General features: G+C 47.2%; 1 protein-coding gene across 1 annotated transcript in view; it reads right to left on the minus strand.

Moving 5' to 3' along the window:
* The window catches only part of qsox2 (quiescin Q6 sulfhydryl oxidase 2), a 25,065-nt gene extending 13,609 nt beyond the window's left edge, over window positions 1–11,456 (minus strand). Inside the window, 5 exon segments of the mRNA XM_048244578.1 lie at window positions 1,248–1,338; window positions 1,479–1,584; window positions 1,719–1,767; window positions 3,601–3,701; window positions 10,599–11,456. Of these exon segments, the coding sequence (XP_048100535.1) occupies window positions 1,248–1,338; window positions 1,479–1,584; window positions 1,719–1,767; window positions 3,601–3,701; window positions 10,599–10,887 (636 nt within the window). The 5' untranslated portion in view covers window positions 10,888–11,456.
* Between the last annotated feature and the right edge of the window lie 413 nt (window positions 11,457–11,869).

The raw sequence follows: 11,869 nt of genomic DNA on the forward strand, positions 1-11,869 counted from the left end.
CCTCCAACACACGCACACACTTTCTCATTGCATGATTCCAGTGCTTCCCTAGAAAAGCTCCCTCAAGCACAGATTTCTCTGACCAACACTAACACCAATACTTCAACCCCCATATCTGACTGACCAATAGCATTTGTCCTGAAGAAGTCAAGTCATTGCATTCATATGGCGTAGTTGCAAATAACCTGCGGCTGACCACAATGCTTTACACTGTACGAGCAAGAAAAAGGGAAAAAACAGAAACAGAAAAGGAATAAAAAACCCATTATGGGTCATATCGGCTGGGTCATATCGGCTGCTGTTATTATTATGGGTCATATCGGCTGGGTCATATCGGCTGCTGTTATCATGGGTCATATCGGCTGGGTCATATCGGCTGGGTCATATCGGCTGCTGTTATTATTATGGGTCATATCGGCTGCTGTTATTATTATGGGTCATATCGGCTGCTGTTATTATTATGGGTCATATCGGCTGCTGTTATCATGGGTCATATCGGCTGCTGTTATTATCATGGGTCATATCGGCTGCTGTTATTATCATGGGTCATATCGGCTGGGTCATATCGGCTGGGTCATATCGGCTGCTGTTATTATCATGGGTCATATCGGCTGCTGTTATTATCATGGGTCATATCGGCTGCTGTTATTATTATGGGTCATATCGGCTGCTGTTATTATTATGGGTCATATCGGCTGCTGTTATTATCATGGGTCATATCGGCTGGGTCATATCGGCTGCTGTTATTATTATGGGTCATATCGGCTGCTGTTATTATCATGGGTCATATCGGCTGCTGTTATTATCATGGGTCATATCGGCTGCTGTTATTATCATGGGTCATATCGGCTGGGTCATATCGGCTGGGTCATATCGGCTGCTGTTATTATTATGGGTCATATCGGCTGCTGTTATTATCATGGGTCATATCGGCTGCTGTTATTATCATGGGTCATATCGGCTGCTGTTATTTCTACTGCATGTTGGAGGTGAGGTGCATCATGGGTCATATCGGCTGCTGTTATTTCTACTGCATGTTGGAGGTGAGGTGCATTATGGGTCATATCTGCTGTTCATATACATGTAGCAGCTGGATAAGTAGGCATGTTGGAGGTGAGGTGCATTATGGGTCATATCTGCTGTTCATATAGCAGCTGGATAAGTAGGCATGTTGGAGGTGAGGTGCATTATGGGTCATATCTGCTGCTGTTATTTCTACTGCATGTTGGAGGTGAGGTGCCTCTTACCTCCCGCCCCACGTAGGAATCGGCATCCTCAACGATAACAGCTGTGTACTGCTCCGACTTGTGTCCCAGTAATGTCAGAATGTCCTCCGAACTGAGTCACACACACACACACACAGAGTCTCTGTAACTGACTTGCAGTTTTATGTGGATTTTATTTGCTTAGGAAATGGAACTAGAAAGTGACTCATTTTGGAACAGTCATGTTCTTGCCATTCTAGAACTTGAACTCACCTGTAGGGTTCTAGAGGAGGGCAGTGAGAGGGCCAGTCCTGCTTTGTGTGGTTCTGCAGGAAGTTCACCATCAGCTGTCTAACGGTCTGAAGCTCACGGTCGGGACCTACACCCCAACACAAGAGACATGGTCATAATCACTCACACACACACACAGATCTAAACACACACACACACACACACACACACCCGTACACCTGTGCACACAACTCTTGAATCACAGGTGTGAGAGACTCTTACCTCTGTATGTTTTGCCGACATCAGTGTTGCTGCCATGTGCTTTGAAATACTGATAAGAGAAAAAGAGAACATGAGCAAACAGTCCCACTACAGCTAGTCAACAACATCCATTACCCCACTACAGCTAGTCAACAACATCCATTACCCCACTACAGCTAGTCAACACCCACTACAGCTAGTCAACAACACCTATTACAGCTAGCCCTACAGCTAGTCAACAAAACCCACTACAGCTAGCACTACCCCACTACAGCTAGTCAACAACATCCATTACCCCACTACAGCTAGTCAACAACACCTATTACAGCTAGCACTACAGCTAGTCAACAAAACCCACTACAGCTAGCAATACCCCACTACAGCTAGTCAACAACATCCATTACCCCACTACAGCTAGTCAACAACACCTATTACAGCTAGCACTACAGCTAGTCAACAAAACCCACTACAGCTAGCACTACCCCACTACAGCTAGTCAACAACATCCATTACCCCACTACAGCTAGTCAACAACACCCATTACAGCTAGCACTACAGCTAGTCAACAACACCCACTACAGCTAGCACTACCCAACTACAGCCAGTCAACAACATCCATTACAGCTAGCACTACAGCTAGTCAACAACACCCACTACAGCTAGCACTACACCACTACAGCTAGTCAACCACATCCATTACCCCACTACAGCTAGCACTACCCAACTACAGCCAGTCAACAACACCCACTACAGCTAGAACTACAGCTAGTCAACAACACCCACTACAGCTAGCACTACAGCTAGTCAGTAACAGCCACTACAGCTAGCACTACAGCTAGTCAACAACACCCACTACAGCTAGCACTACAGATAATCAACAACACCCACTACAGCTAGCACTACCCCACTACAGCTAGCAGTTCCCCACTACGGCCAGCTCGTACTACCAGAGACTTTCTAATGAGGAGACACAGCACTCCATAGAAATGCATGGGGTTAGTTTGTAACGCCAATTGTCTACACATCACACCCCTTCCACGGCAAAACGTTGACATATGAATACACTGAGCCAATCATATGTGTGTTGTAAAGACATTGCACCAATCATGTGATCTCGCCGCTGGAGCAAGATTGGTGTCGTGAAGCCTTGCACATTTCTGCCGAAATAGATGCCGGAAAGTGCCCAAAAAGCATTGCAATATGGCCGCCAAGTGGAGGGACTTGCCTAAAAGGACTTTGGTACTACCCCACTACAGCTAGTCAACAATACCCACTAAAGCTAGCACTAGAACTAGCACTACCCCACTACAGATAATCAACAACACCCACTACAGCTAGTCAACAACACCCAATACAGCTACAACTACTATGGACCCTTTCAAGAGAGTTCCATTATCAGCATCATAGTTGGCCCCACAAGACTTCCTTTTTAACATTCCATATGTTATCTTAATGCAGAGGAAGTAGATTGGGGCCCAAATAGAATGTTCAAGCATTGTTTTTGTTTACCTTGATGAAAGGGTCTATAGCTAGTCAACAACACCCAATACAGCTACACCTAGTCAACAACACCCACTACCCCTTAGGTGGGTTAAATGGTTAACTTACCCTAAAGGTGGGGTAAAGCAGCACCCTACAGTATACACACTTAACATACCCTAAAGGTGGGGTAAAACGGCAGCCTACACTCTGACTTACCCTAAAGGTGGGGCAAAACGGCAGCCTACACTCTGACTTACCCTAAAGGTGGGGTAAAACGGCAGCCTACACTCTGACTTACCCTAAAGGTGGGGTAAAACGGCAGCCTACACTCTGACTTACCCTAAAGGTGGGGCAAAACGGCAGCCTACACTCTGACTTACCCTAAAGGTGGGGTAAAACGGCAGCCTACACTCTGACTTACCCTAAAGGTGGGGTAAAAGTGGATCTCAAACTCCTTGCAGATGTCAAAGTTCTTCTCATGAGCGCAGTCCAGTACTCCGATGCGGATGGCCTGTTCCCAGTCTACAGGAGACAGAAGGAAACGCAGCGTGCTTTAGACAACATTAACAGAAACATTGGCCGATGTGGATGAGCCTGTAGGCAGTCTACAGGAGACAGAAGGAAACACAGCGTGTTTAGTTTAGATCATTTAGACGTTTACAGTGAGACATTTTGTTTGTGTCTCCAAAACATGAGACTTGACGTAGCTAAATTGTAAAAAGAAAACTAAAAAAAACGCATGTGGAAATGTGTTGTGTGTGTTGTTGCTATGAGACATCATCCTTATTTGAACCCCACCTTCCCATATCACTGATATTGACCCTGAGAGATAACAGCCTGCTCTGTGTCTGATCCAGCCACTGGGCTGCTTCTACCCTCACACACCAGGTCCAGCATATTACAGTTTTTTTTCAATCGCTAACAAGCACTTACCCATACTTCAGATACTTTTTCTAAACTCTTAACACAGACTCACACCTACAAAACACAACTGGCCAAATGGATAATTTTCTTCTCAAAAACACATTTTGTTAAACATACTACTAACACATCTTTCTTTGCACAAACTAACTTTACCAAAACACTGGAAATCTGACTCAAAATGAAATTATTCTGTCAAAGAATAACACTTGTTTTCACTTGACAAGGTACATGCAGTCAATCAAAGTACACCAGGTTTCAAAATACTGGCTATTGTTGACATTACAAAAACTGCATAGACTTTTATGTTTCAGTTTATGTTCAGTTTGCATGCAAGTTTTACACTAAATTTCTTGGTTGGGAACTGTATGTCCACATGTTATGTTCACATTCAAAAGCATTCCAGTAAAAAGCCAATCAGTTTTTTTCCCTTTACTGTTCTACAGGAGGTACAGTAGAAATACTGTTTACAGTATGATAGAACAGAAAAGGTTTTACAGTATTGCAATGCTTACAGTGAACAAAATATCCATGAAACACAAACATTCTGAACAAAAAAACAACAGCAAAAAGCCCAGATAAAAAGGGGGGAGCTAAAAAAAAGCACAAAATTACAGTATCTAATCTCTGCGATTACATCAATGATAGTGGCACAAACGTCATCACTGACAGCAGTTTTTGCAGCCAAATGGAATGCCACCACGCATTCTTACACCTCTACCTTGCCCTCTCCTTGGGCCTGCTCCTCTCACTGCTCCTGCACCTCTCCCTGCATCTCTCACTGGGCCTGCTCCTGCTCCTCTCACTGCTCCTGCACCTCTCACTGCACCTCTCACTGCTCCTGCTCTTCTCCCTGGGCCCCTTGCTCTTACTCTTCCTCGTCCAGACATTACAGTGTTTGTCTTTTTCTGTTTCTGTTTCTAAAAACTCCTCAAAGTCCTCATTTTACTGTACTGTGTCAGTGTAATAGAACAAAATAACCCCTGCCACTGAGTCTAAGCCAGACTGGAATCAGCTGTGGTTGGCCCAATTTACCCAACATAAATCAGTTGTGTGTCAATTATCGAATTGTTTGTTTACATGTATTATCAGCTGAGATATATTGTTTTTGAACTGATATCATTGCAGAAGCATTGGTTTTTATACTGTATCTAAGGTTTGGAATATTGTTTTACTATTTTGGGATGTTGTGTGTTAACATTCGTAAATACTGCAAAAATAATCCATAATTTTGTTGGGAGGTATAAGCGGTCTGTTAAGAAAAATGTAAGCATTGTGGAAATGTGTTCACTGACTGCATATCGTGTGAAAACGACATAAAATGTGTGAATGGTATGGCCACAAAAGACCGATGCTGTGCTAATTGTATTTAGAGTTTTGAAAATGTGACAACTGGTTGGACAAACGCTTGTTAGTGACTGAAAAAAAAACTGTAAAGGCCACGTTTAGCCAACTTCTTCATGGAAATGTTGACCATTCGATTAGGAAATCCTGGAAATTCTTGAAATTCACAAACTTCTATGCCAGCTATGACATTGATTTGCTAGAGGAGGATGGATGGAGATACATACATATACATACAGTACATTTGCAGGCGTTGCCACAGTTGTCCTGTGTTGGAAAGCAAAAAGAGAGTTGCTGCAACATTTTGCCAACGCTTGCCGACCCTGAACATCCCCTCTGGCTTTAGAATATCCTTCAGCTCCTTCCTCACTCGCTTCAGACATCTTCAGAGGAACACCAACACACTGAGGCCACAGTCCACAGAGTCCTATACACAGTAGACCTACTTGTAGACCTACGCAGTCCTATTGTAGACCTACAGTCCTATTGTAGACCTACAGTCCTATTGTAGATCTACGCAGTCCTATTGTAGACCTACAGTCCTAGACCTACGCAGTCCTATTGTAGACCTACACAGTCCTAGACCTACGCAGTCCTATTGTAGACCTACACAGTCCTACACCTGTCCTATTGTAGACCTACAGTCCTATTGTAGACCTACAGTCCTATTGTAGTCCTACGCAGTCCTATTGTAGACCTACGCAGTCCTAGATCTATGTAGTCCTATTGTAGTCCTACTATAGACCTTTGCAGCAGTGTGCAGGCCTGCCCATAGGACCCCCAGCAGTGTGCAGGCCTGCCCATAGGACCCCCAGCAGTGTGCAGGCCTGCCCATAGGACCCCCCAGCAGTGTGCAGGCCTGCCCATAGTGACCCCCCCAGCAGTGTGCAGGCCTGCCCATAGGACCCCCAGCAGTGTGCAGGCCTGCCCATAGTGACCCCCCCAGCAGTGTGCAGGCCTGCCCATAGTGACCCCCCCAGCAGTGTGCAGGCCTGCCCATAGGACCCCCCCAGCAGTGTGCAGGTCTGCCCATAGGACCCCCAGGCTCTGCAGAGGCTATCATGGGAGTAGGTTGGAGCTTTAGAAAGTCTCCCTGGCGCGGAGAATGATCTGGCCCGGAGACTGAAATGCATTAGCACGCGGCTAGACCGGCTAAAATGCATTAGCACGCGAGACCGGCTAGCCCAAATGCATTAGCACGTGCGGAGACCGGGCTAGCCCAAATGCATTAGCAGGCGCGGAGACCGGGCTAGCCCAAATGCATTAGCAGGCGCGGAGACCGGGCTAGCCCAAATGCATTAGCAGGCGCATTAGTGTCTGATTACTGGCAGAGACCTCGGGACAATCTAATGCTGAGCAGCTCAGTAAAGTGGGTTAGGCGGCGGCTGTGGCTGCTGCAGGGCCACAGGGCTTTTAAAGCATCTTGAAGTCTATGCTCTTTGTGATGAAGCCATGGAGCTGGAGGAGGGGAGGCAGAGCCTTAAGTGCATTAGTCCCAGAGAGACTCCCTGAGATGGCCCTCTGCCGGACCGTCAGGCTGACTGGGATGGGGTGGGGGGGTATGGGTGCTTACGCCTGCTGGTCAGTTCTGCAGAACGGGCATCTGTGCTTCTGCCTGATGGGAAGTGTGTGTGTGTGTGTGTGTGTGTGTGTGTGTGTCTGGCGGTCACCACTGCACTGTGTTGGGGTGGGGCAAGGGTCGAGTGGCAGTGCCAGTGTATCATCCTCAGTTTCAGTGCTGCCTGGCAGCCAGACGATGAGATGCCAGGCGTCTTGAGCAGCCCAGGCCGCACCTCTCTGATGGCTGGGTGTGAGAGACGGATAAAGCTACTCGGCAGGAGGCCCATCCTGTCCTGTCACTGCTCATCACATCAGTTCTCTTAGAGGTGCTGAACTTACTTCAACAACACAGCAACAGGACACAACATCACAACATGTAAACACAACACGTAAACATAACATATAAACACAACATGTAAACACAACACGTAAACACAACACGTAAACACAACATATAAACACAACATGTAAACACATAAACACAACATGTAAACACAACATGTAAACAAGGCAGCCAGGGAACAGACAGCTTCTTAAACAGAGGACAATGCTCTTATAGATAGGGAGGGGTGTCCTATCGTAAACTGTGTGTGTGTGTGTGTGTGTGTGGGTCTCCAGGGAATCCTAAACTGTAGTTGTGGTGGCATCTGTGTGAGCATGTGTGAGCACTTCTTTGGGGTGTGTTTGTGTGTCTGTGTGTGTGTGTGTGTGTGTGTGGGGGGTTCTTGTATTTAGCTATGAATGTGTGTGTGTGTGTGTGTGTGTGTGTGCCTTGCATTAAAGTATGAAGTGATGGGAGGGTGTGTGTGTGTGAGAGAAAGAGTGTGTTTTGGGGGGGGGGGTCTCGTATTAAACTATGGATAGGTTGGTGGACCTGTGTGTGCGAGTGTGTGTGTGTGTGTGTGTGTCCACGCCCACCTCCGCATGTTCTTCTATCCTCCAGCTGCTCCACTCCTAAGAGTGTGTGACTGAGAGTGTGTTTCGGGGTGAGAGTTGGGGGGGGGGTGCACGACTGGGTCGCAGCAGGACAATGAGCACCGTGACCCCCATTGTGTGTGGAACAGCTGGTAGGCGGACAACAGCTTGTGCCAACAAAGGTAGAGGGAGAACGTTCAGTGATGCGCGCGCACGCACACACGCACACGCACACACACACACAGGCTTGACATTTTTACACACAAACATGAATCTAAAACACACACCAATACACTGATCTCTCACATACCAACACATTCAGCATTCATACAGATACACACACAAGCCTCCCCCACATGACATGAATACACACACACTCATCTCAGAACACATACTCAAGGACACACTCATCATCACAACACACACACACACACACACACACTTGATAAGTTATTAGAAGTATCCTGAGCGAGTACTTGTCTGTGCTATTGCCAGGCTCTTAGTTTCCACAGGGCGCTGGAAGCGGCGTGGAGATCACATGAGGCTGCTGCACACTGCCCACTCACGCTGCTGCCCACTCGCGCTGCTGCACACTCACGCTGCTGCCCACTCACGCTGCTGCACACTCACGCTGCTGCACACTACCCACTGCACACTACCCACTCACACTACCCACTGCCCACTCACGCTGCTGCACACTACCCACTCACCCACACTGCACGCACACTTCCCACTGCACCGCCCCACACGCTGCTCCACACCCACTCCACGCTGCACTGCCCACCACGCTGCTCACGCTTTTGCTGCCCACTACCCACCCACGCTGCTCACGCTTGCTGCCCACCTCACGCCGCTGCCCACCGCCCACCTCACACGCTGCCGCCCACCGCCCACTACCCACTGCACCACCCACTCCGCGCCCACGCGCCACCCACTCACGCTGCTGCCCACTGCCCACTCACGCTGCTCACGCTGCTGCCCACTACCCACTCCGCCAAGCCACGCCCACCCCCCACCACCGCTCCTCACGCTTGCTGCCCACTGCACACTCACGCTGCTGCCCACTGCCCACTACCCACTGCACACTGCACACCTGCACACTCACGCTGCTGCCCACTGCCCACTACCCACTGCACACTGCCCACTCACGCTGCTCACGCTGCCCACTCACGCTGCTGCCCACTCACGCTGCTCACGCTGCTCACGCTGCTGCCCACTCACGCTGCTGCCCACCATGCATATGTGAATAGAGCAGAACTGACCGCACCACAGGACCAACGGGCACCATGCATATGTGAATAGAGCAGAACTGACCGCACCACAGGACCACTGGGCACCACGCATATGTGAATAGAGCAGAACTGACCGGAAAATACTTGTCAGTAGTCACACCATTTCACATCTGTTCTAGACCTCTTCATCCCACTTACGGCAAGCGCCCAACAGCTCACTGTAAGAGACCTCTGGCTCTGGTGCTGAGTGAGTCTAGCCCTGTCCTGGCCTGGCCTGTCCTGTCCTGTCCCGTCCCAGGGGCCAAACCGGGTCCACAGTCCATTGCTAGCCAACCTCAGGACATGCCATTGCCGTGTGGCACTTGTTTTGACCAATAGCATCATTACATGATGGGATTCAGGCAGCATCTCATCCATCCCCACAACACATGACATATTGCATTCACACACTCCCAACCTGCTTTAGACGCAAAGGCAATAGTGTGCATTCTGATTCACCACCACGGGCCAACAGCTCACTATGGCCAACACATAAGATTGTTGCTGATATCATCTGGTAAGCAAATTAGCTCATCCAACCGATATTTGATAAAGTTAACTGTTGCGTTAAGGGTAGCTTTCAAGGCACTACCGCTTGATCCACGTAAAAGTTAGTGTGTGTATAAGGTAGCCTATAAAAGTTAGCCTACAATGGGAAAACAGGTCACAGGTCTTTGTTACAACCCACCACTATTAACAAGCCAGCCACGGCGCCTGGGGGTATGCAAGTCCACGGACAAACAGCTGCGTCAGGGTTTAACGGGGGCGTTTGTGTGTTCAGCTCTGAAAGACCAGGCGGTGGCTTCTCGGCTACGATTAAGGGTGAGAGGCTCAGCAACAGCACAACTTTACAATCATGAGGACAGATATATTATGCGCCAGCTGTGTGACCGCTTTGCCCGAGCACAAATCACCTGTACCTTTCATAGCAATTAGTGTCACTGCCCGGACCCTGAGAGAGGTGGCAGCTAAACTTAAACTTGTTGCAGTTGAGTGGGCTTAGTTTAAATCCCACACCCCTCTTTGTTGAAACTACTTACCCAGCTCAGTATTCACATATTTATTTTCACATTTAAAGCACTAACATCTATGGTGTGGACACTTAGCAAGCTAACTTGCTTTCCACCCTATGGTATGGCGAGGTCCGAGGAGCTAACGTAGTAAGATGATATTGAGGATTAAGGATATTTGGCTAACGATTACATGGTAACACATGGATCATACACAAAGTGAATTTCTGTATTAAGCTTTAACACTTAACTCAGTTAGCATATGTAAACGTTAGTGTCAGATTGTGTTAACGAATGGTTTTTGCTTTGGCCACGCATTGCTATCAAAGTCTTCCACATTGAAAGAGGAATTCTAGAACACCGACTGACACCATATGGTACTGAAGAAACGAGCGTACCTTTGACATCTCCCGCCAGGGCTTTCCAGGTCGGCGAGTACTGGATGCAATGACCACACCACGATGAATAAAACTGGACCAGCCAAGCTGTTGAAGAGTTGTGAACATTCTGCTTCAGTGTGTCGGTGGTCAGTATAGTCACTGGATCATCTTCGGTGTAGAGCCGAGCGGCTTGACTCGGTGCTGATAGTAAAAATACGAAAAAGCTTACAGTTATCTGCACCCAGACAACGGCTGCCATTTGATGTGAAGCACGGCCCTCAAAATATACTACTGCCATTAAGCCCATAGGCTTCTGAATGGAACATTACAGTCAGCCAGATGGACGTGCTGATACACAAATACGTGTTGTACTGTCTATGGTTGTAGATGACTGCCGGAAAACATTCATACGCGTCATGGCTGCGGAGTCGTTGCGCAGACAGCTGTATGCGCAGGGAGGGTGAACATTGTTTGAGGGAAAGTAGGCTAATCTGATGGCTTCTTGGGAAAACAATGTAGGCATTATTTACCAAACGTTGTGATATTTCATCTATTTTCCTAATGTACACATTTCTTTGTTTAACATGTAGAAATATGTTAGCTACTTGGAATTTGGATTTATCAATTTTAGAAGCAATATATCATTGGCCCACTATGTAGGTAAAAGTAGCCTAACTAGGTAAGTGTAAAAAGTTTAACATGCCAGTCATTTGTCTCAATTAGAACAAGAAATTGTAAGATTTAAGTTAGGATAAGTTAGACCAAACATGCCTAGATAAATATGTCCGGATAATTCAGACTATGTGAGTTTGTATAGACCTATTTGTATTTCCTCTTACTACACTTTCACTGCACTTATAATGTCTGCACTCCTATCCTCTAGTAGTAGTAGCATATTGACTGATACAATTTAACACAGGTTGCTATTGTACATGACAGATGTGATTCTATTGTTTATGACAGATGTGATTCCATGTTTTATGACAGATGTGATTCTATTGTTTATGACAGATGTGATTCCATGTTTTATGACAGATGTGATTCCATGTTTTTTTTCTAGCCACCTTTTCGGCACTCCTTTGTGAATGAGATTTCTGTCCTGCCATCTGGCGCTGGGTGCTGAGAGTGGCCTCATGACATGCACTTCTTGCAGCACACACACACTCTTATCATGACATGCACTTCTTGCAGCACACACACACTCTTATCATGACATGCTCTTCTTGCAGCACACACACACTCTTCTCATGACATGCACTTCCCTGCAGCACACACACACTCTCATCATG

This window comes from Alosa alosa, chromosome 5 (assembly GCF_017589495.1).
Source record: "Alosa alosa isolate M-15738 ecotype Scorff River chromosome 5, AALO_Geno_1.1, whole genome shotgun sequence".
NCBI classification, from domain to species: domain Eukaryota; kingdom Metazoa; phylum Chordata; class Actinopteri; order Clupeiformes; family Clupeidae; genus Alosa; species Alosa alosa.